Genomic DNA, 25,123 nt, shown 5'->3' with positions numbered 1-25,123 from the left:
AAAAGCGGAGTGAATTCTGCCATCCTATGAGTTACTGAAGTCTGTCCTTTTTTTGGCATAAAGAATGAACTATGTGTATACTGAGAATGTCAGTTCGTTGGCGAACGAGCTGGTGTGGGAAAGAATTCATTCTTAAATAAAATGGCTTACTTTGCTAACAGAAAAGCCTCGAAATGAGTTTTTTTATCTCCTAAATAGAGGAAGGGGGTTTTCATTAGGTTTTAAAAAGAAAATCCTTTAACACCTGTATACTATATCAAGACCCCCAACTCAGCTCCCAAGTATTTTTTTTTTCTTCCCCGAAAAAGGTTCTTACAAACAAAGGAAGCTTTGTATCTGGGACTATTTAATTCCATTTTCTAGTATTCCAGTTTATGACATGATATAATTTATCCCACATATGAATCTTTGTTCTATAGATAGAGGCTCGTGCATCCATTTCAGAACATGGGAGTGGGAAGGAAGGCCACACCAGACAAGAACTCACATCTGGAAAAGGCCCAGTCCACCAGAGGACAGCCCCTTTGCTAGTGAAACAGTGAAAGAAGATCTAACCCAGGGGTCGCCAAACTATGGCTCTTTCACAAACATTGTGTGGCTCTTGAATAGGGGTGCCAATCCCCAGGTGGGGGCAGTGGATCCCCCGGTTTGGAGGCCCTCCCCCCACTTCAGGGTCATCAGAAAGCGGGGGGAGGGGAGGGAAATGTCTGCTGGGAACTCTATTATTCCCTAAGGAGATTTATTCCCATAGAAAATAATCCGCGGGTATCTGGGGCTCTGGGGGGGGCTGTTTTTTGGGGTAGAGGCACCAAATTTTCAGTACACCATCTAGTGCCTCCCCCCAAAATACCCCCCAAGTTTCAAAAAGATTGGACCAGGGGGTCCAATTCTATGAGCCCCAAAAGAAGGTGCCCCTATCCTTCATTATTTCCTATGGAAGGAAGGAATTAAAAAGGTGGCCGTCCCTTTAAATGTGATGGCCAAAACTCCCTTGGAGTTCAATTATGCTTGTCACAGCCTTGATCTTGCTTCACGCCTAATGTCTCCTGGCTCCACCCCCAAAGTCTCTTGGCTCCACCCCCAAAGTCCCCAGATATTTCTTGAATTGGACTTGGCAACCCTACTCTTGAAGCCCCCACCACCCTGTCAGCCCGCTTGGAGAATGCATTTGAAATGAAAGTTGCTTTATTTCCATCTCTCTCCCTCCCCCCTCTCCTCCCATCTATTTGCCTTCCTTCCTCCCTTCTTGGCTCTCAGACATCTGACGTTCATGTCTTGCACCTCTCAAACATCTGACATTTATTCCATGTGGCTCTTACGTTAAGCAAGTTTAGCCACCCTGATCTAACCCCTTGACCAGAGATCCTCTACAAGATGTTTTAGATGGCAGCTATATTGGTAGTAGCTTAGAGACCAAAAATCTGTTGAAGGTATGAGCTCTGATTCCAAATGAGTGTTGACTTTCAAAAGCTCATATTTCCAAAACGTTGGTCTTTAAGGTGCTACAAGACTCAAAACTCTATCTGTCCCTATAAGATATTGTGTGAGGGTGGAACTGGACTCAAAACTCTAGCTGTCCCTTAAGTTATTGTGTGAGAGTGGAAGGCTGTGTAAACCTGACAGAGATTTATTTTGTGCTTTACTGCCCACTCTAAGTGGTGTTTCAGGAGAACTTTTCCAAAGTAAGCATGCTTAGGCTGATGGTTGAAGTTGTTCTGACTGTGCTCCCGTAACTGTTTTGTTTCTGATCCCACCTCACCTCCAGCCCAAGACACTTCCAGAGAGAGAGATTCTTTTTGAAGAACTCTGGCTGATCCTGGCTCTACCTGAGATCCAGCACTGTGGAGCTACTGCCTGGATGATGTGGTTAAGAGGTGGCTTTGGATGCGCAGTGGAGACAGAGCTCAATCATTCTAACCCATGTGAAGGCAGCTGTGGGAGCCTAGCGCATCAGAACATTACGGCGCAGGATTTCTGCACTATAACAATTGTGGGTAAATATGAGGGGAGGAGGACAAGTGCTGAATTGAAAACTCCGCAAAGAATGTTGTTGTTTGTGGGAAAGATTGAAGTCTAAAAAAGGTTTTGTTTATTTTTATGTACTTAAAACATTTATTAACCACCTTTCTTCCTTATGGAACTCAAGGCAGGTTACAAAATAGATAACGTACATGAAATACATTTTAAAAAAATCAAAATTTAAAATTACAGTTTAGGGCTGCTGGTAACTTAATCAAATGTGGTCCTAAATAAAAAAAAAAATTTCAACTGCCTCTTGAAATTGAGAGTGAAGAGGTCAAGAACATCTCCCTGGGAAGGTTGTTTCATAATCATGGGGCTGTCACTGGGAAGGCCCTGTCTTGTGTGTCCACCAAATGAGCTTTTTCAATTGATGGGACAGTCTAAAGGGCTTCTCTTGACATGTTTGAATAAAGGATGTGGATCTCTTATACTTAGTGGTCAGTTTGGTGTAGCAGTTAAGAATAGTGGACTCTAATCTAGGCAACTGGGCTTGATTCCCCATCCCTCCACATGCAGCCATCGGGGTGACCTTGGGTCAGTCACAGCTCTCTCAGAGTTTTTCTCTCAAGAGCAGTTCTCTCAGTGCTCTCTCAACCCTACCTACCTGTTGAGGTATCTGTTGAGGGGACGGGAAGGGAAGGAGATTACAAGCCACTCTGAGATCCCGAGTGAAGGGTGAGGTATAATTCCAAATAATCTTCTTCTTCTGGAGTAGACCAGAGGTCCCCAACATGGTGCCCGTGGGCACCACAACACATACCAACACTTTCCTAAAGCCCACCAAGTGTCTTTAGAAAGCGGGTGGGGACAGGTTATGCTTTTGCCCGGCAAGGCTTCTGATTGGCCATTGAAGCTTAGACTGGCTGTGCAGATTTTTTAAAATGTTGCTTCAGCAGCAGTTGCCCCTCAGCGCAAGGATCTTCACTGTGTGACTGAAGATAAGCTACGGCAGCCATTTTGTAGCTGACTTCATCTCCTGCTGCCAACTTTTTGTGGCTGTGCCCACTATGCTGTGGCAGAATTCCCAAGGTACCTGCAGGCTCAAAAAGGTTGGGGACCCCTGGGATGCACAATGTTTCATTCCTCACAAGAAGTGCTGGGAATGGAGGATGCTCCCCAGAGGAAGCACAGCCAATCGAGAGGGTTTTATATCAGGTTTTGCCAGCGCCTCTAAGAACCCGGTAGAATGCCCTGCAGGACTCCGTAAGGCCTAATAGCAGATAATGGAATTAGTTAGATTGGCATCTAAATTCTGACACAGCTGCTTTTGACCTCCACAGTGGGTTGTAGCATCCTTTGAGTCACCGCAGCGTGCAAATGCTAACAACTGTTCAGGCTTTTCTCTCTTCTTTTGGGAGGTGAAATGTTGTACTTTGGCTCTGCCTAATTTGGGATAGTTCTCACTGAGGCAATGGATCAGGAAGCCCAATGTGGCACCTTCTGACATCTTTCCAGGCATTTGACAAGGGGTTGGGGTTTTGTTTTTTTTTGAGAAAGTGGGCGGGGACAGTTGGGACTTTCACCCAGAAAGGCTTTTGATTGGCCATTGGCTATGCGGATTTTTTTTTTAAATGTTGTGTTGGCAACAGCTGCCATCACAGCTCAAGGACCTTCACTGAACGGGTCGTTGCGGCTGCCATAGTGTGACTGTTTCCAGCTCCTGCAGCAGCCATTTTGTGGCCATGGTTTTGTGGCTACCCCACTGTATCAGAATTCTGAATGTGCCTACAGGCTCAAAAAGGTTGGGAACCCCTGCAACTGATGTTTCTTGGCTGTATCACTCCAGACTGCAGGCTCATGTAACAGAACAGTCCTCTGTATATAGAAAACTAGCTGGTCAGGGAGAAGTCTTTGCAACAACCTTGTCCCTAATGCATTCATTTTCTGTGTGCAGGGATTTCCCCCCCTCTTGTATGAACATATGAAGCTGCCTTCTACTGAATCAGACCCTTGGTCCATCAAAGTCAGTATTGTCTTCTCAGACTGGCAGCGGCTCTCCAGGGTCCCAAGCTGAGGTTTTTCACGCCTATCTGCCTGGACCCTTTTTTGGAGATGCCGGGGATTGAACCAGGGACCTTCTGCTTACCAAGCAGATGCTCTGCCACTGAGCCACCGTCCCTCCCTTGGAGGAACATTCAGTTATATGTGTCTGAAGTGATGCGAGCTTGACTGGATTTCCTGCTTCAGCGTTTTGAATGGGAGAACTGTGCATGAGCTAGAACAGGGGTGGCCAACTCGCTTAAAGTAAGAGCCACATAGAATAAATGTCAGACGTTTGAGAGCTGCAAGAAAGGAAGGCAGACAGGCAGGCAAATAGATGGGGGGAGGGAGAGGTGGAAAGAAAGCCACTTTAAATGCATTTCCCGAGCTGCTGGCTGGCTTGACTCGGATAAGTGATTTAAAGAGAGAAATGCCTTCTCCAAGCCGGCCAGTGAGGCAGTGGGGGCTTTGAGAGCCACACAATATGTGTGAAAGAGCGACATGCGTCTTCTAAGCCGCAGTGTGGCCACCCCTGAGCTAATACGATCTTGAATAGGAAAATGGATGGGAAGGAGGGTACCCCCACTCCTCTCCCCCCTCTCTTCTGCTGAAACTCACTGGAAAAAGAAAATGTCAGAGAAGAGATACATCTGGCTGCACGTAAAGTGTCACTTGTATTTGCATTTTCAATATGATTTGGATGGGATGCAGAACTGCCCTGGTAACATGAACGTGTCTTTCCTGATGACTCGAGGCTGGTTTTTAAAAGGTCTGGTAAATAATTTTCTTCCGGACAACGGGAAGTATTGATATTCAGACACTCATCTGTTTTCATTGTTGCGCTGCCCTGTTCGTATTTCTGCTGCTACATCATTGATTGTGGAAGGGGAAAATTTAAATGGCACCGTATTGTGAAAGAGAAGCCTCGGGGATGGCCATGCGTGTCACACAGCCTGAAAGTTGTCAGGCAGTGTGTTTACAAGCATTTTATCATATAAAAACCCATGTTTGAAATGGTCTTGTGAAGTATTCAAAAAGAGTACTAGAAAGGCCGGCCATCCACCTCAGGAGTGAAAAGTTCCTGAGGTAGAGAAGACCAACGGAGTTCAGTTTTTGCTGCTTTTTACTGAGAGAGCTCTGCCAGTGCTGCGTCTGGTGAGGCTGGTGTGGCGTTCTATAAGAAATCTCCACAGGCTGGTTCTTACCATCCGCCATCTTTGTCTCCCCTCAGTCATCGTCCGACAGCAGCTGTAAGAGCTTCCCCATTCCCTCAGCTGTTCTTCTGGGAACTGTGTGGATCCTCCTTACAGGCGGAATCCTGCTTAGCTGCTTCTTTCTCATCTTCACAGTTCGCTTCAGGAAAAATAGGTAAGACCTGGTGATGATTGTTCCTTCTTGTTCCAGTATTTCTCAAGAATGGAAGGAGCCATCCAAAAGCTAGACCCCATCCCCTATGCATTTTTGAATGTCAAGTCTGGAGGTCTTCTCAATAAATACTGAAATATTTATTTACAAAATCTGTATCTTGCCTTTCTGACTCTCCAAGGTCCACCAAGTTGGCTAACAATTTGAAATTTATGTGATAAAATCACATAAAACCATTAAAATCAACCCCTCTTCCTAGACACACATAATTAAACGATTTTAAAATGAAGTTAAAACGCACACATGACATAAAACAGCAATTAAAACATTGGCTGGGAAGGAGGGATCATTGAGGCGATGCCAAACAAAGCAAAAGAGCTGTCGGCCATCGGCGGAAGGTGACAACAGAAGGGGACCGATTGTCCCTAAGGGAGAGAGTTCCAGAGCTTTGGTGCAACTACAGAGAAGGCCATGTTCCAGATGGCTACCTGCCTAATGCTAGAAGACAGGGCACTCAAAGAAGGTCCTCCGAAGATGACCATAATGGTTGAGCAGGTTCATAAGGGATTAGGCAGTCCTTCAGGCATGTTGATCCCAAAGAATTTAGGACTGAACATCAGGAAGCCAGGGAGCTCCTCCTTTCAGGCCAGCCAATGGAAGTCACACAGTGCTTCTTCCTCACTGGATGGTGCTGAACAGATCATGTGCTAAAATTCAACCTTGCTTTTTACTGACCAGTTGATAAGGTCACCTGACCAAGTGTTGGCTGCTTTGCGGGGGTGATGCATCCAGGAAGAATGAAATATTTTTTTGGTTGCTAAGCAACGGAGGTAGTGCTGGAGGAAGAATTCGGATGCGAGAGATCCCAAATGTGCACTGTAAGGAGTAACAGCCGGGTACCTTGAGAATTAGACCTTTGTGTGGGCTAGATGTCTGCAGTCAACTTCCGAAAGCCTCCATGTCAAAGAAGGATTTTAATTTAATATAAAGAGGTGGGAAGCCTAACGCTGAGGTGAGAATCATAGAGTTGGAAGGGACCTCCAGGGTCATCTAGTCCAACCCCCTGCACAGTACAGGAAACACACAAATACCTCCCCCTAAATTCACAGGTTCTTCATCGCTGTCAGATGGCTCAGACAGAGTAAAGCATGAGGCAAATTCATATGACTTGGGTTGGGTGGGTGGGAATTGGATTTGTGGCTCTAACTCCTCTTTCAGTAACCCCTTTTCTCTCTGTTTTCTTCACCGTTTTGTCCACTGGAGGATTGTGAAGATGTCCAGTCCCAACCTGAATGTCGTGTCCTTGCTGGGCAGTGGCTTGACCTACGGCAGCGCTTACCTCTTTGGGATCGAGAAGCAAAATCTGTTGTCCAAGCCGTACACAGAGATGCTCATTCAGGTGGGTGAAAGCAAACTGGGAAGAGAAGCGAGAGAACCGATGATGCTCTGGACAGTATTCATTCACATTAGCTGAGGTCCCGAGGGATGTATGAATGCATGTGGCATGTGCGCACATATTTTTACCCACTAGCATTGCATAGTCCCACATACGTGAAGCTGCTTTCTACTGAATCAGACCCTTGGTCCATCAGTATTGCTTATGCTGACTGGCAGCGGCTCTCCAGGGTCTCAGGCTGAGGTCTTTCCCATCGCCTGCTGCCTGGTCCTTTTAACTGGAGATGCCGGGGATGGAACTTGGAACCTCCTGCATGCCAAGCAGAGACTCTTCCGCTGAGCCACGGCCCCTGCAGGCAACCTTGCAGAGTCAGGAGATGGGATAAGCTTGCTTAGAAGCTTTAATTTTACAGTCCTTAGACCAAACGTACAAAAGGAGAATACAAACACAGAGCATCCAGGATTTAAAAATACTTTAAAAACATTTTTTTTAAAGTTTAAAATGTTGTCTAAAATCAAGTAATCGCTTATTTTCTAACTGCCGTGCGTTTCCCATCACCTGAGTATTGCCCTGCAGAAAATGGTTACTAGATAGGTAATCTTGGGGTATCTATCAGATAGAAGGAACTCGTTTAGCTTTTTCGGAAAAGCTCAGCATTTTTTTGATCAGCAGAGTGATGCTCTCCTTCCGTGCCACCTTGTAATACAGGCATATGAAGAACATGTGCTCTGTAGCCTCAGCTTCGCTTAACGGGTAGGTCCAGAGCCTTTCTGAGAAAGGGATGTTCTTATATTTCCCTTCAAGTACAGCAGGATAAGCTCACTTGTGCCAGCCGTCCCTCCCCATCAGTGAGACCATGTGTGTTTGGGGGCAGGGTCCAATTCAAGAAATGTCTGGGGACTTTGGGGGTGGAGCCAGGAGACTTTGGGGGTGGAGCCGGGAGCAAGGTTGTGACAAGCATCATTGAACTCCAAGGGGAGTTCCGGCCATCACATTTAAAGGGACCACACACCCTTTAAATGCCTTCCTTCCATTGGAAATAATGAAGGATAGGGGCACTTTTTCTGGAGGCTCATAGAAGTGGATCCCCTGGTCCAATCCTTTTGCAACTTGGAAGGTATTTTGGAGAGAGGCACTGGATGCTATGCTGCAAATTTGGTGCCTTTACTTAAAAAAACAGCCCCCCCCCGAGCCCCAGATAACTGCAGATCAATTCTCCATTATTTCCTATGGGAATAAGTCTCCATAGTGAATAATGGAGTGCCCAGCAGGCATTTTCCTCCCTCCCCCCGCTTTCTGATGACCCTGAAATGGGGGGAGGGCCTCCAAACTGGGGGATCCTTTGCCCCCACCTGGGGATTGGCAACCCTAGGGCGGGTCGTCTTTGACTCTTCCAAGGGATCCCTCTGGACTACTGTGTTTGGAAGGCAGTTTATAAAGCTGGAGCAAAGAATCCAGCTGTCTGGGCATGCTTGTTTCCATTGCTTCTTAATCCCTGAGGTTTCAAAGTGCAATAAAGAAGCTAAAGTGCAAACTGGAAGTCCTACAGGAGTGATCGCTGGCAGCAATGTTGTTAAATGTAAAGCGACCCTTGCCCCGTGGATTAGTTTCCCCCTCCTCTCCTAAACCGCATGAAATTGCACTCTTTCAGATGATTCCTTTTTCGGTTAATAAGGGGACGAGGATATTTGCCTTTTTCTCTGCCCATCGCAGAAAGGGGAAGTGATGCAGGCGAGCTGTTCTTACTTCAGTGGGTGACAGACTGGCCACTTCTGGGCTTCCCTGGCCAAGGCCAGTCTGAATGTAGGCCTGAGCTAGAGAGTTGCTCGAGGTGCCAAGTGATCTTGGCAGTGCCGGATTAAGCCTTGTGGAGGCCCCTAGGCAGTCAAAACCTTGGGGGCCCCTTTGCAAATTATCTAGGGTTGCCAAGTCCAATTTAAGAAATATCTGGGGACTTTGGGGGTGGAGCCAGGAGACTTTGGGGGGTGGAGCCAGGAGACATTTAGGGGTGGAGCCAAGATCAAGGCTGTGACAAGCATAATTGAACTCCAAAGGGAGTTCTGGCCATCACATTTAAAGGGACGGCACACCTTTTCAATGCCTTCCTTCCATAGGAAATAATGAAGAATAGGCGCACCTTCTTTTGGGGCTCATAGAATTGGACCCCCTGGTCCAATCGTTTTGAAACTTGGGGGATATTTTGGGGAGAGGCACTAGATGCTGTACTGAAAATTTGGTGCCTCTACCTCAAAAAACAACCCCCCCCCCCAGAGCCCCAGATACCCGTGGATCAATTCTCCATGATTTTCTATGGGAATAAATCTCCATAGGGAATAACAGAGTTCCCAGCAGACATTTCCCTCCCCCCCCACCCCGCTTTCTGACGACCCTGAAGCGGGGGGAGGGTCTCCAAACCGGGGGATCCCCTGCCCCCACCTGGGGATTGGCAACCCTAAAATTATCTCAGAGTCTGAGTGCCTGCCTCACTCCCTGTGGCCCCCGCTGCAGCCTGCAGGCCCCTTCTCAAAAGCCCCGGTGACTAAGCTGCAGGGGAGAGGCAGAGAGAGGCAAACTAGGTGGCGACGCCAGCAGCAGACGCACCAGCCAAGCTGGGCAAAAGGCAGCTCAGTTGCTGGCTGCGCGTGCAGGCTGGGAAGGCTGGAATATGGTTGCCAATCCTCAGGTGGGGAGGGAAATGTCTGCTGGGTTATTCCTACTGTTCCTTCAGGGAGGCAGGAAACACTTTTTTCACCTTCCTGTTGGTGCCTTCGGAATAACCCCGCCCTCAGTTGTGGGACTCCGAAAGCAGTATCGTCTTCCCTCTAACTAGAAGGACTATAAACACAACTAACAACTTATACTACAATATAAACTGTAACCTTGAACTCCGATAGTACTGAAAGTAACGCAGTACAAGGGAGAAAAGCTGAAGTAAGTAGAACCTAATGAGATATAAGCGATGAAGATAAATTTGGGAGTGGCGAGATGTCCTCCGAACCTCTGAGGAGAAGGACCCCTCACGGTAAGTCCAATGGGCCGTTCTCCCTCAGAGGTTGTCGGACATCTCTGTGGGACCTACCAGAGCAGTCCCCTTTAATCGGGTGGGTCTTCATCGCTGACCTCCCCCAAAACATGCTGTAATACCTTTCTCCCAAATGCTGCATCTGCTGATGCCATGGAATGGATCTTATAGTGCCTTAGGACCAAGTAGCAGCTCTACACACCTCCTCGACTGAAGCCCGATTCAGCAGTGCCGCGGTTGTGGAGGCACTCCTAAGCGAATGGGCAGTAATTCCGCTAGGAACCTGCAACCCTGATGCCCTATATGCTTCACTGATACAGCCAGGCCTTTAGAACTGCACTAATTGACGAAGTAGACATCTTATCCCCAGCTCTTGGAGGCGAGATGTTGATTTTTTTTTTTTTAATATATGAATATATTTATTGTTTTAGTCATTTACATTGAGCTTATCCTTTTTCTCATACAGAGTATACATCTGAATCTCTATCTCCCTTTACAAAGTATTCTTGCTCGGTCCTTTTAGTTTAAATGTTCTTATATCAGTCCATATTGAGGTCTTCTTGCTTCCAAGTAGTACCGTCGTTCTTTAATCTTCTCCTTCTAGGCCTTATTAAGTCCATTTTCTCTTTCACCTTCATATTCTTGTCACTTCCGAGCTTTTCCTGCCCTGACGATAGGGATGAGAATGTTTTAATACATAGGATTTGATTTCCTATCACATTTATCAATCTATTTTTCTCTTCCCTAATCCCTCCCTCCCTCCCTTGTGTGCTCAACTTTCTAGCCAGGGGCACAAATTAAGAAGCTTCCACCGAATGTCCCGCCGTTGACCTTCTAGTGACCACTTTAAATATGGAAACCATTTCTCCTTTATCCTTTTTGTTTTTGACCCCCATTGTTCATCACGATTAAGCATAGCTATAATGTCCGACTGAACATATTCAGATAAATAATTATGCCAGTTTTGCTCCGTCCATTTGGTTTTATCCTTCCAGCCAAAGGCTATTACAGCCTTGCCAGCTAGCACCATTGCTTTGAATAAATCCAGCCCTTCTTTATTGATTCCGTATTTGTTTAATATGCTCCCGAACATTAAATCTAGATCTATCGTTGGTCTTATAGCAAAAAAGTTATGGATATGCTCTATTACCTTTTCCCAAAAGGGTTTAACTTCTGAGCATTCCCACCACATGTGGGAATACCATCCTTTTTTCTTTCCACAGTGCCAACAGTTAGAATTCAAACCCTGGAACATATTGGCTAATGTTGCTGGTGTTCTGTACCATTTTGTGAGGAACTTTAACTCCAGTTCTCTAAATTTATGCATTTTGAGCTGATGTATACCTTTCTTGAGACTGTCAAATACATTATCTGCTAAGTTGGTTTCAGAGCTCCATTTTTTTTAACTAAATTTTTTATCTCCTCCTTATCCGTCGTCATTTTCCTATATATCCTTCCTACTGTCCCTTTCTTTGTTTTTATCATCCCTTTTAACAACTCCTCCATTGGTTCTCCTTCAGTCACCAATCTGTCTTCTATTGTCTTCCTAATTCTGTTATATAATCCTGTTATTTTCAGCCAATATTTCCTACCTATTTCATCGTATAGCGTTTGCAATGGTTTGAGTGTCTGCCCAACTAACATATCTTGTAGCTTGTTATACCCTTTTTTACTGAGTAATCTCCACCATCCTTTATCGTCATTCTTTTCATCCAAGGCCTCTAATGGGGTTTGTTTAGATGTTCCCTTTAACCATTTTAATTGCCATTTTCTCCAAATCATTAGTGCTGTTTTCCTCGGTCCTGTTTCTAATATGTTAACTTTGATCTTGCGTCCAGTGAAAACCCCTAAATTCCCTATTCCATTATTTGCCTCATTCTCTACTCTTACCCACTTCCTCTCCCTTTCCTCTCCTGAGATGTTGATAAACATGTAGTCAGTTTTCCTAATGGACTCAGATCTTAGAATGAAGAAGAATCCCCCAGTTTGGCAGCCCTCCCCCCGCTTCAGGGTTGTCAGAAAGTGGGGGGAGGGGAGGGAAATGTCTGCTGGGAACTCTGTTATTCCCTAGGGAGATTTATTCCCATAGAAAATCATGGAGAATTGATCTGCGGGTATCTGGGGCTCTGGGGGGTGCTGTTTTTTGGGGTAGAGGCACCAAATTTTCAGTATAGCATCTAGTGCCTCTCCCCAAAATACCCCCCCAAGTTTCATAAAGATTGGACCAAGGAGTCCAATTCTATGAGCCCCAAAAGAAGGTGCCCCTATCCTTCATTATTTCCTATGGAAGGAAGGAATTGAAAAGGTGTGCCGTCTCTTTAAATGTGAGGGCCAGAACTCCCTTTGGAGTTCAATTATGCTTGTCACCGCCTTGATCTTGGCTCCACTCCTAATGTCTCCTGGCTCCATCCCCAAAGTCTCCTTGCTCCACCCCCAAAGTCCCCAGATATTTCTTGAATTGGACTTGGCAACCCTAGGCTGGAAGCAGGGGAAAGACAAGGGGGAAAGCCATCCCAGGGCTTCTAAAGGCATGGGGGCCCATAGGCCAGTGCCTACATGGCCTAATTGTTAATCTGGCTCTGGGTCTTGGGTATAGGGTTGCCAAGTCCGACTCAAGAAATATCTGGGGACTTTGGGGGTGGGGCCAGGAGACTTTGGGGGTGGAGCCTGGAACAAGGGTGTGGCAAGCACAATTGAACTCCGAAGGGATTTCTGGTCATCACATTTAAATGGACCGCGTATTTTGAGGAGCGTCACCAGATACTATGCTGAATATTTGGTGCCTTTACCTCAAAACACAGCCCCCCCCAGAGCCTCAGATACCCGCGGATCAATTCATTATACCCTATGGGAATCGGTCTCCATAGGGAATAATGGAGTGCCCAGCAGACATTCCCCGCCCCCCGCTTTCTGATGACCCTGAAGCGGGGGGAGAGCCTCCAAACCAGAGGATCCCCTGCCCCCACCTGCGGATTGGCAACCCTACTTGGGTACCAGCCGCTGCTGTGTAAGTGTCTGGAAAGAGAGCTGCTCTATGTACTCAGGGAGGGAGTGGAATTCTTGATGTCAAGGGGTACCCAACATTTTTTAGCCTCCAGGCACCACTGGAGTCCCGGCACAGCACAGGAGCTGCACCCACAAAATGGCAGCTACAAAATGGCTGCCGTAGGAGGCGAAGCTGGCTATAAAATATAGCCATAAGATAGCACACTGAGACTGATTGATGTATTGATATTAGTTGTTTTAATTATGTAAATTATTATTGTATTTTAATTCTTGTATTTCATTGTTAGAATTTTTATGTTGTGAGCCGCTCTGAGCCCGCTTTGGTGGGGTAGGGTGGGATATAAATGAAATGAAATGAAATGTATCCAATCAGAATCTCCAGTCGGCAGTCAGAAGCCTTGCAGGGCAAACGCCCCACCTGGCCCCGCCCACTTTCCAAAAACACTCGGCAGGTGCCATGGTGCCCAAGGGGGTCACATTTGGGGACCCTTCCTCTGTGCATTTGGAACATTTCTGTGCTGCCTCTCCACCCAACATCGCCCAGGCGGCTTTAAAAATAAAGCCTCTTGAAAACATAGCATCCCATAAAAGTTGTTAATGAAAACCTAGCGTTGCAATAAAACCTTATGCCAGAGCATAAGGACATAAAATATTAATCAGCTTAAAAGGAATTTTTTCAGACTAAAAGCGGGCCATGAAAATTACATTACGATCAGCTCCTTAATTATAGAAGCCGGCATAGGTAGAAAGGTTTCAGCCTGGTGCCTAAAAGAGAGTAGCATAGTCAGTAAGCAAGCATCGAGGGGCCACCACTGAAAATGTCCTGCCGCTGCATGCTGCCTGGCTAGCAGGTGATGTGAGGAAGATCTTTGCTGGCAGTCTGGAAGAGGCAGTCCTCTGAGGATAGGGTTGCCAGCTCTGGGTTAGGAAATACCTGGAGATTTTGAGGGGTGGAGTTTGAGGGGGGGGGGAAGAGTTTGGGAAGGGGAGGGACTTCAGTGGAGTATACTGCCATGGAACCCATATTGCAAAGTGGCTTTTTTCTCCAGGGGAACTGAGCTCTGTTGACTAGAGATCAGCTCTAATAGGGGAGATCTCCAGCTGCCACCTGGAGGCTATACAACACACAGAGAGTAACACGGCAAAAGGACAGAAGAATAAAGGTACATAACCCACCGTGGAAACCAGCTTCTAATATTGAATTATACAAAGTCAACAAAGATAAACATACTCATATAAATTCCACCATCATAAATTACAAAACAGCCATAACTTTTAATCCTTGTAGGTGTTCGTTTAAACATGCTGGCTGTTTGGCCTAATACTTAAGAGAAATTGCTTAGAGGGTTATTGCAGCTTGAAGAAGCTCAGTTGCTAAGCGGATTATTGAAGCTTGAAGAAGCTCACGCGAAACAAAAGTTCAGTACGACCTTGTCTTTGGGAACTTGGATTATTGGCTGCATTTTTTGACAAGCATTAAACATCTGAAGTGCTACACCAGGATTTCATGGAATGAGATGGGAAGTTTCACCATAGGATGAAAAGAAGGACTCTTGGAGCTAATGCTTCCTTTTTCATTAAGGACTAAAAGTTATGGTTGTTTTGTAATTTATGGTGATGGAATTTATATGAGTATGTTTATCTTTGTTGACTTTGTATAATTCAATAATAGAAGCTGGTTTTCACGGTGGTTTATGTACCTTTATTTTTCTGCCACCTGGAAACAGGTGTGCAGATGGTAAATTGATTTTACAAATACACTTATTTTAGGGTTGCCAAGTCCAATTCAAGAAATATCTGGGGACTTTGAGGGTGGAGCCAGGAGACTTTGGGGGAGGAGCCAGGAGCAAGGGTGTGACAAGCATAATTGAACGCCAAGGGAGTTCTGGCCATCACATTTAAAGGGACAGCACACCTTTTTAAATGCCTTCCTTCCATAGGAAATAATGAAGGATAGGGGCACCTTCTTTTGGGGTTGATAGAATTGGACCCCCTGGTCCAATTGTTTTGAAACTTGGGGGATATTTTGGGGAGGGGCACTAGATGCTATACTGAAAATTTGGTGCCTCTAGCTCAAAAAGAAGCCCCCCTAGAGCCCCCGATACTTCCAGATCAATTCCCCATTATACCCTATGAGAATCGATCTCCACATAGGGAATAATGAAGTGCCCAGCAGACATTTCCTCCCCCCACACCCCGTTTCTGGCGACTCTGAAGCGAGGGATTGGCCTCTCTACTCACGAGTTCCTGCCAACTTCTTCCAAGTAACACCGACATCCCATTCCAAGAGGAAGCCTTTCAATTGGAGACTGAAGCCTCCAGAGGTGGAAAGTCATATGGTGGCTGTGGGGGCGGGGCTTCCCCCCATTGGCCAGCTGACTGGGGGCGGGAAGGAGCCTGGGAAAGCGGAAGAACCCCCGCTGGGGATTGGCAAGCCTAACTTATTTATGGATTAAATTGATTTTACAAATACACTTATTTATGGATTTTTCAGAGCTGACATGCCCTTAATTGCCCTCTTAAGGTTTAGGGTTAGCCCTCAGGAAGAGCAGACACAATATGGGTCCTTTTCTTAGCCTCTTCCCCTGACTCTGTTTTACAGATGAGGATCTGTTTGCTGTGTGTTGGGAGCTCCCTGGCCTTTGGCCCCATCCTGGGGAAGAGCTGGCGACTGTATAAAGTGTTCACGCAGCGGGTCCCAGACAGGAGAGTGGTGAGTTTCTGTCCTGCCCATTCACTTCTCCAAAATGGAGTGGCGATCAGACTGCTTGGGTTCTTTGGACCCTGTTAGAAGAGAAGGAACAGGCCTTTGGTGCCCCTCACCGGGAGAGGAGTAGGGCCTTTTTCTGTTGAGCAAAGGTTTTGTCCAAATTTGAGGAAGAACTTCCTGATGGTGAGGTGTGGTCAACACTAGAACAGACGCCCTGATGAAGTGGTCTTTGTTGGAGAGTTTTATGTATCAATGGGATACCTACTTGTTGGAGATGTTACCGTTATAGTCCTGCAGTGGAAGGGGGCTGGAGGACTAGGTGACCATGCTGGTTCCTTACAACTCTGGGATTAAGTAAATAAATAAGTATGGCTACCCCTAAACATGTCTGGTCTGTACAGCTTCAGATTGCAGTTCACATGCTGAAATGTTGTTGTTTTTAAAGCCCTTGATCTGTGCTCAGGGAATCTGCTTCCCGGCCTTACGACATCTTGAGCTGACTGCGCTGGGTGTCATAGAATCATAGAGTTGGAAGGGACCTCCAGGGTCCTCTAATCCAACCCCATGCACAATGCAGGAAACTCACAAACACCTCCCACCTAAATTCACAGGATCTTCATTGCTGTCAGATGGCCATCTAGCCTCTGTTTAAGAACCTCCAAGGAAGGAGAGCCTGCCACCTCCCAAGGAAGCCTGTTCCACTGAGGAATCAGAATCATAGAGTTGGAAGGGACCTCCAGGGTCCTCTAATCCAACCCCATGCACAATGCAGGAAACTCACAAACACCTCCCACCTAAATTCACAGGATCTTCATTGCTGTCAGATGGCCATCTAGCCTCTGTTTAAGAACCTCCAAGGAAGGAGAGCCTGCCACCTCCCAAGGAAGCCTGTTCCACTGAGGAATCAGAATCATAGAGTTGGAAGGGACCTCTAGGGTCCTCTAGTCCAACCCCCTGCACAATGCAGGAAACTCACAAACACCTCCCCCCTAAATTCACAGGATCTTCATTGCTGTCAGATGGCCATCTAGCCTCTGTTTAAGAAACTCCAAGGAAGGAGAGCCCATCACCTCCCGAGGAAGCCTGTTCCACTGAGGAATCGCTCTAAACTCACAAACACCTCCCCCTAAATTCACAGGACCATCATTGCTGTCAGATGGCCATCTAGCCTCTGTTGAAAAACCTCCAAGGAAGGAGAGCCCACCACCTTCCGAGGAAGCCTGTTCCACTGAAGAACTGCTCTAACGGTCAGGAAGTTCTTCCTAAGGTTGAGCCGGAAACTCTTTTTGATTTTGTCCTTCTGCCCTGCAGATTATCAAAGACCTGCAGTTACTGGTGATGGTGGGGGCGTTAGTGGGGGCCGACGTTGTCCTGCTCTCTGCTTGGATCTTCTTGGATCCTGTCCAGTGCCTACAAAACCTCAATGCAGAGCTGAAGGTAAGAAGAGGGAGGGAAGGTTCAGACAGGAAAAGGTGCGTGCCAGGGGTCCCCGACCTTTCTGAGCCTGGGAGCACCTTTGGAATTATGACACAGGCTGGTGGGGGCAATCACAAAAGAGCTGAAGCCCCAGCACAGGAGAAAAGAATGGTGACTTTAAAAATATGCCGTGAAAGAGAAATGAACAAGACTAAAACCTGCCCTGGGGCGACAGCTGCCATTGAAACATTATTCTCATCCGGCCAGTCAATCAGATCTCCAGTGGCCAATCAGAAGTCCTGCTGGGCAATAGCCTCACCTTGTCCCACCCACTTTCTAAAAAAAGCTGTTGGGGGTCCAAGAAAAGTGTCGGCAGGTGCCATGGTTATTTGTGACCTTAAAGGAAAGTGGGGTGTGTGGGTGGCATGTTCTGTTAATGCCAGTGCGGATTTCAAGCATGGTGCTGTGGCAGAGATCCAGACGTAGGGGTAGAGTTGCCAAGTCCTCCAGCGAGGGACTTTTTGTACCATAGAGTTTTCCCTTCCAAATTGCTAGAGCATCTGGGAAAACCATAGAGTTTTCCTGGAAATGCCTAGAGTGGATGGCAGGTGACATCATTGCGCCGGCCACGTTGGTAGGTTTCCCCCCACTGCCGGCCCATTGTGGGCCGGCAGGTGGGGAACCTCCAGGGTGGGAGAACCCCCGCCCAGCCCAGGGGGATGGCTGGGCACTGCAGAGAAGAGGGGACAATTTCAGCGCTGTGCTTCCCTTCTCCGCTAGGTGACCGAGAAGGGCCTCACTTGTGTTGCGCACCGAGGATACTTCTGTATGTCTCTGTATTCTGATCTCTGGCTTATTCTCTTCGTGGGATTTAAGGTATGCCGCTTATTATTCAACCCTTTGGAACAATAGAGTAGAAAAACACGGCAAACCCTGTCAGAAACGTTAACCAAAACTCAGTTGAGCATTGCAGTTCCATAACAACACAAAAGAGCGTGAATTCTAATGATGCAAATTTATTCACAAATCAATTCATTGTTACGGTTGCCAACTCCAGGTTGGGGAATTCCTGGAGATTTGAGGGTGGTGCCTGAGGAGGACAAGGTTTGGGGAAAGGAGGGACCTCAGCAGGGGTATAATGCCCTAAGTTGATCCTCTGAGGATGCATTCACACATGTTAAACAATGCAGTTCAGCAGGGCTGCTGTTGTAGCAGGAACTCCGTTGAGTGTTAGGCCACACCCCCCGATGTAGCCAATCCTCCCAGATCTTACAGGGCTCTTAGTCAGGGCCTACTGGAAGCTCCAGGAGGATTGGCTACATCAGGGGGTATGACCTGATATGCTATTTTGTAGAGTTCCTGCTACAAAAAAAAAGCCCAGCAGTTCAGCAACCGTTTGCAAGTGGATTCTGCCATTTCACACAGTAAAATCCAGTTGCAAGGTGCATTGGAAGTGGGTTGAAAGTGCTTTATGTGCTCCCTCCCCCTGTATTGTGCCAATCCTAAACACGTTTCCTGGGGGTTAAGTCCTATTGAAATCAGTGGCATTTACTCAGTGACATTTACTATTGAACAGTGAGAGCCAGTTTGGTGTAGTGAACATATATGAAGCTGCCTTATACTGAATCAGACCCTGGGTCCATCAAAGTCAGTATTGTCTTCTCAGACTGGCAGCGGCTCTCCAGGGTCTCAAGCTGAGGTTTTTCATACCTATTTGCCTGGACCCTTTTTTGGAGATGCCAGGGATTGAACCTGGGACCTTCTGCTTCCCAAGCAGATGCTCTACCACTGAGCCACCGTCCCTCCCCAAGTAACCATACATCCCTTCTGATGTATGGTTAAGTGCGCAGACTCTTATCTGGGAGAGCCGGGTTTGATTCCCCACTCCTCCACTTGCAGCTGCTGGAATGGTCTTGGGTCAGCCATAGCTATTGCAGGAGTTGTCCTTGAAAGGGCAGCTGCTGGGAGAGCCCTCTCAGCCCCACCCACCTCACAGGGTGTCTGTTGTGGGTGGAGAAGACAAAGGAGATTGTAAGTCGCTCTGAGTCTCTGACTGAGAGAGAAGGGCGGGGTATAAATCTGCAATTCTTCTTCAGTTTGGTGTAATGGTTAAGAGCATGGACTCTTATCTGGGAGAACCGGGTTTGATTCTCCCCTCCTCCACTTGCACCTGCTGGAATGGCCTTGGGTCAGCCATAGCTCTCTTATCTGGGAGAACCGGGTTTGATTCCCCACTCCTACACTTGCAGCTGCTGGAATGGCCTTGGGTCAGCCATAGCTCTCTTATCTGGGAGAACCGGGTTTGATTCCCCACTCCTACACTTGCAGCTGCTGGAATGGCCTTGGGTCAGCCATAGCTCTTGCAGAGCTGTCCTTGAAAGGTGTCACATTCTCAGGGTGCAGGCAGGAGTCCAAAGCCAGTCCAAGGTCAAAGTCCAGGAAGTCAAGCAGGAGCCAAGTCACCAATGCAGAATCACAAACTGGAATCAGAAGTCAATGTCCAAAAGCCAAAAGGTCAGGGTGCTAAGGAAATCAAGCAAGGTCAGGAAGGAGCGTGGATGCAAGCCAGAGAATAGACTTGTTGCTTCCACAAGGTTACCAAGTCCTGGGTGGGAGCTATATGGGAGTCTCAATCAGCCTGCTCCCTGGATGGCAGTGACTCTGCTAGAACTCAGGGCTGAGACATCTGAAGCCTCGGCGTGCCTCATGTCTTCACTCTGAAAGTTCTTTCCGGAGCCTGCTTCGAACTCTTGAGATGGGAGGGGGAGAGCTTGGAGGAGATTGATCATCAACAGCTGACACTGGTGCCTGGAGAGTGATTGATGGGCCAGCTGCTGTTTGTTCAGCTGAAGAACTGGCTGGCAACTCTTCCAGGTCTGTTAACCCTTCCAGCTCCTCCTCGTCAGGGCTCATGACAAAAGACCAGCGGCTGTAAGAGCTCTCTCAGCCCCACCTACCTCACAGGGTATCTGTTGTGGGGCAGGGGAAGGTAAAGGAGATTGTAAGCCACTCTGAGATTCAGAGTGAAGGGCGGGGTATAAATCCAATATCTTCTTGTTCTTCTTCTGAGGATACCTGTTGAGCGTTGCAGTGCATCTCTTTGCTTTCGCCCCTAGGGCCTCCTTCTGATGTATGGGGCTTACCTGGCTGGCCTGACATACGATGTCAGCTCCCCACCAGTCAATCAGTCCCTGACGCTCGTTGCTGGCATTACTGTCATATTTCTGTCCGGCGAAACTGTGCTGGTGGCAAATCGTTTTTTCCATTCGTGGCACAACCTGGTTTTCGGAGCCACCTCGGGAGGGATCTTTGCCTCCACGGCCACCCTAAACTGCTTGATCTTTATTCCTCAGGTAGGAAGTAAGTCGGGTTGCCAGGTCTGGGTTGGGAAATACCTGGAGTCTTTGGGGGTGGATCCAGGAGAGGGCGGGGTTTGGGGAGGGGAGGGGCCTCAGCACAGCACAATGCCATAAAGTCCACCCTCCAAAGCAGCCATTTCCTCCAGGGAAGCTGCTCTCTGCCAGTTGGAGATAGGGTTGCAGGCCTGTGTGGGAAAATATCTGGAGACTTTGGGGGTGGAGTCAGGAGAGGGCGGGTTTGGGGAGGGAGGGGCCTCAGCATGGCACACTGTCATAAAGTCCACCCTCCAAAGCAGCCATTTCCTCCAGGGGAGCTGATCTCCGCCAGTTGGAGATAGGGTTGCAGGCCTGTGTGGGAAAATATCTGGAGACTTTGGGGGTGGAGTCAGGAGAGGGCGGGGTTTGGGGAGGGGAGGGGCCTCAGCATGGCACAATGCCATAAAGTCCACCCTCCAAAGCAGCCATTTCCTCCAGGGGAGCTGATCTCCACCAGTTGGAGATAGGGTTGCAGGCCTGTGTGGGAAAATATCTGGAGACTTTGGGGGTGGAGTCAGGAGAGGGCGGGGTTTGGGGAGGGGAGGGGCCTCAGCACAGCACAATGCCATAAAGTCCACTCTCCAAAGCAGCCATTTCCTCCAGGGAAGCTGCTCTCTGCAAGTTGGAGATAGGGTTGCAGGCCTGTGTGGGAAAATATCTGGAGACTTTGGGGGTGGAGTCAGGAGAGGGCGGGGGGAGGGGAGGGGCCTCAGCATGGCACAATGCCATAAAGTCCACCCTCCAAAGCAGCCATTTCCTCCAGGGGAGTTGATCTCCGCCAGTTGGAGATAGGGTTGCAGGCCTGTGTGGGAAAAAATCTGGAGACTTTGGGGGTGGAGTAAGGAGAGGGCGGTTGTTTTGGAGGGGAGGGGCCTCGGCATGGCACAATGCCATAAAGTCCACCCTCCAAAGTAGCCATTTCCTCCAGGGGTACTATATATTTCCAAAAAGACCATGGTCAATTAACTAAAAATTATTCCTAATATATTGAGAATCATTCATACCATATAATGTAATATAATTGCTTATAACAATTGAGTCTTCAAGATACAAAAAATGTCCAGTCCAATAAATTGAGGTGCATGGTATGTCTGTAAACACTCTTAGTTCCGGACACCCCAAAACCACCTCCGACGTCACTCGCTGGTCAGGATGTTTCAGTCGACCTTTCTCATGTAAGGAATGGTAAGTTGTCCACATGTTCACATATCGCTGCAGCGATTTAACATTCACACCAAGCCCAGATCGTCTGCTGTGGATTTTTCTCCACAGAAAGAGGCTCAGGTGAAGGTCTGCATGTGAAAACACTTTCAGGCATTCATTCAGCTGTGCAGGCTGAGGGAGATCTAGAGCAGGAGTAGCTTAACGTAAGAGCCGCAGAGAATAAACATCAAATGTTTGAGAGCTGCAAGACATGAACCTCAGAGGAAGGAAGGAAGAAGGGAAGGAAGGAAGGAAAATGGAGGAGGGAGAAGGGAGAGTGAGGTGGAAAGAAAGCAACTTTAACTTTAAATGCATTCTCCAAGCCGCTGGCTGTCTTGGCTTGGAGAAGTGATTTAAGGAGACAAATGCCTTCTCCAAGGTGGCTGACAGGGTGGGCTTTGAGAGCCGCACAATATATATGAAAGAGCCACACGTGGCTCCTGAGCCAGTTTAGCCACGCCCGATCTGGACGCTGATGAATCTTCAAGCGTTCATTTCTGTCGCATGTTTCTGCCTGCGTCTCACTAACTCCGTCCTTATTTTCATGTTTTCAAATTCCCCGAAATAACTTCTTTTCTGGAACTGTAACAGACGTTCATGTTCAGTAGGTCCGGCAGTGGAAAGCCTTCGAAGAGCAGCATGAAAACCTCAGCCAGGTGGCCAGGTTCTTCACGAGCTCCAGCAGGAACTTCCACTCCGTGGTGTACAGTGAGGACGAGATCTGCCAGCTGGTGGAGGAGAAGCACGCCATGATGCAGCTGCTGGCCGAGGTGAGACGCATTTTCAAAGCGACAGACAGGGCTGCCAACTCTCAGCTGGAAAATTCCTGGAGATTTTTTTTTTGGGGGGGGAGAGATATTGGAATCTTGGAAAGGTGGATGTTAAATACTAGGTTCGATGCACGAGGAGGCTCGTTGCTCTTTAATTAAAGCTCTTGTGTTCAGTTTTGGGCACCACATTTTAAGAAGGATATAGACAAGCTGGAACGGGTCCAGAGGAGGGCGACGAAGATGGTGAGGGGTCTGGAGTCCAAGTTCTATGAGGAAAGGTTGAAGGAGCTGGGCACATTTAGCCTGGAGAGGAGGTGGCTGAGAGGTGATATGATCACCCTCTTCAAGTACTTGAAGGGCTGAGGATGGTGTGGAATTGTTTTCTGTGGCCCCAGAAGGCAGGACCAGAACCAACGGGTTGAAATTAAATCCGAAGAGTTTCCGTCTCAACATTACGAAGAACTTTCTGACCGTTAGATCAGTTCCTCAGTGGAACAGGCTTCCTCGGGAGGTGGTGGGCTCTCCTTGGAGGTTTTTCAACAGAGGCTAGATGGCCATCTGACAGCAAAGAGGATCCTGTGAATTTAGGGGGAGGTGTTTGTGAGTTTCCTGCATTGTGCAGGGGTTGGACTAGATGACCCTGGAGGTCCCTTCCTACTCTATGATTCTGTGATTCTTTATTAGTGATAAAGAATCTGCCTCGTCCTAGAGTCTGAAGTGGTACGGTCTTTTCAACCTGTTGAGGACCCTCCCAGCGCATTCGGCTGCATTTGTGGACCAGGCCCGACTTCTCATCTGTGAGATGTCATACTCAGGGCCAGCCCTAGACCATCTGGCGCCCTTCCCGCACTGATAATGTCACTGAGGTACAGAGGGGTGCCCAGTTTGGTGCCCTCAGGAGGCCAGCGCCCTAGGTAATCACCTAGCGGCAGAGCCAGCCCTGGTCATACTGCAGTTGGCTTCTGGGGAAGTTAACCCTGGCTGTGTATGCCCCGCTTTGTTCCCCGCAGAAAGAAACGGCGATCGCAAGCCTGCAGGAACAAGTCAACAGCGCAAAGGAGAAACTGACCAGACTCGTAGCTGCAGAAGACAATCGAGTGGCTGCAGACTCTCCTTTTCCCCCTACCTCTCCGTGTCCTCAGGATCGCTCTATGGCCATTTGTTCTTCTAGGGCAGCGGAAGAGACCCCAGCAGACCTTTCTTTACCCGGCCAGGAGCAAAATCCATGGCAATGTTATTCCGTGTTTTCAAATTCGCAGTGTGCCCCGGGGTCTTCTAACAAAAACGACTACGTTGATGATCTAGAACCCGTCGGTCAGTGCAGTGGACCGCCAGAGGTTACCGATAGGCGTAGACCATTGAGCAGGGCTGAAAAGTTTTCCGACCGTTCAGGCGGCCCAAATGACCGTGACGAATGGCTCTTCCAATATGCCCCCCCGCTTGGCGTGGGCACCCTCCGAGAACCACACGGGGACAACTCCTCCACACCGAGGGGGGGAGCGGAGCAAGCCCCGGTTTGGAAGCAGCTGCCGGGGGTCAGCTACGTCAGCAGGGACAAGCTTCGGGAAGTCTTGCAGGAGCTGAGCGCGGATTACAGAGCCGGCAGCCAGACTTTCCCCAGGGGCCTAGAGCAAAGCGCCGCGCTCGAAAGGAGCGCAAGATGGTGGCCACGAGACAGCCGAGCCAACACGCTCACGAGGCTTACCCCGTATGAGACGAGGCCGGAGGGGAAAATTCCTACTTGCCTGCCTGGGTCTACAGTCCCTGGTACTTGGTGTATCATAAACAGAACAGCCAGTAGAATGCAGAGGAGTCACCACAAATCCGATGACTTTCCCTGGGCCACGGCTAGCGACACGACTGAAAGGCATTCTTTACACCAGTCGTGCTCTTTGCCGTCGTCGGCGTTTAAGGGCAGGCTTCGTGATCAGTCTGAGAACCGGTCGGGACGTCCCAGCAGAGACGAGAAGGGCCGGCTGTTAGAAAAGCACCCCGTGGAAAACGTTGCACCTGAACGGCATCCCGGAAGCCCCAGGACATTCCCTCACCAGCCGCAGGATTTTGCAAGGTACATGCCGCGTCTTTATCCGGATTCCGACTCCAGCGGCGGCAGCAGCACCACCACCACCTCCTCCTCTGGGGGTGGGATGCGCTGCCACCACAGACACTGTTGTGAAGGTTGCCACCGCAGCCTGTCTTCCTCTAGCAGCAGCTGTAGCACAGACACAGACAGCGAGCCAGGCATCTCTGGATACCACTGGGCGAACCTGCTTGGTAAACCTCAGCCCGTTGTGAACTTCAACGAGGATTTAGAGCCCACCTATGTGTGAAGGCCTGGGGAGATCATGCACGTGTGTGGAGGAATATTGAAGTTCTAGAACAGGGGTTCTCGACGCGGTACCCGCCAGTCGCTTTTTCAAAAGTGGGTGAGGCCAGGTGGGGCTTTTGCCCAGCAAGGCTTCCAGTTGACCGCTGGAGATTTGATTGGCTGAGCAGATTTTTAAAAACGTCGCTCTGGTAGCAGCTGCCACCCCAGCACGAGGATCTTCCCTGCGTGACTGAAGGTAACTGTGGCTGCCATTTTGTGGATAGCTCTGTCTCCCGTGGCAGCCATTTTGTTGCTGCGGCCATCATAGGGTTGCCAATCCCCAGGTGGGGGCAGGGGATCCCCCAGTTTGGAGGCTGCCCCCCCGCTTTAGGGTCGTCAGAAAGCGGGGGAGGGGAGGGAAATGTCTGCTGGAAACTCTTATTATTCCCTATGGAGATTTATTCCCATAGAAAATCATGGAGAATTGATCCACGGGTATCTGGGGCTCTGGGGGGCCTGTTTTTTGAGGT

At 48.4% G+C, this 25,123-nt stretch overlaps 1 protein-coding gene across 1 annotated transcript; it reads left to right on the top strand.

Annotated features, from left to right (window-relative positions):
- Window positions 1-1,852: 1,852 nt before the first annotated feature.
- On the top strand, window positions 1,853-24,625 carry GPR156 (G protein-coupled receptor 156). The gene is made up of 9 exons (XM_060236340.1): window positions 1,853-1,990; window positions 5,234-5,370; window positions 6,631-6,766; window positions 15,394-15,504; window positions 16,813-16,938; window positions 17,698-17,793; window positions 20,034-20,270; window positions 22,124-22,285; window positions 23,296-24,625. The coding sequence occupies exons 1-9, from the start codon at window positions 1,859-1,861 to the stop codon at window positions 24,613-24,615; spliced, it is 2,457 nt and encodes an 818-aa protein (XP_060092323.1). The 5' UTR covers window positions 1,853-1,858; the 3' UTR covers window positions 24,616-24,625.
- The last annotated feature ends 498 nt before the right edge of the window (window positions 24,626-25,123 follow it).

Source organism: Heteronotia binoei, chromosome 4, assembly GCF_032191835.1.
Source record: "Heteronotia binoei isolate CCM8104 ecotype False Entrance Well chromosome 4, APGP_CSIRO_Hbin_v1, whole genome shotgun sequence".
Taxonomy (NCBI): Eukaryota; Metazoa; Chordata; class Lepidosauria; order Squamata; family Gekkonidae; genus Heteronotia; species Heteronotia binoei.
The sequence above is the reverse complement of the archived record's forward strand: the minus strand, read 5'-3'. Positions and strand labels throughout refer to the sequence as shown.

Bases quoted from the DNA above. Each gene is read 5' to 3' on its own strand.
- GPR156 (XM_060236340.1), top strand. From the start codon at position 1,859: ATGATGTGGTTAAGAGGTGGCTTTGGATGCGCAGTGGAGACAGAGCTC. The intron at 15,505-16,812 runs GTGAGTTTCTGT...TCTGCCCTGCAG, and splicing joins GGGTCCCAGACAGGAGAGTG to ATTATCAAAGACCTGCAGTT. The intron at 20,271-22,123 runs GTAGGAAGTAAG...CATGTTCAGTAG, and splicing joins GCTTGATCTTTATTCCTCAG to GTCCGGCAGTGGAAAGCCTT.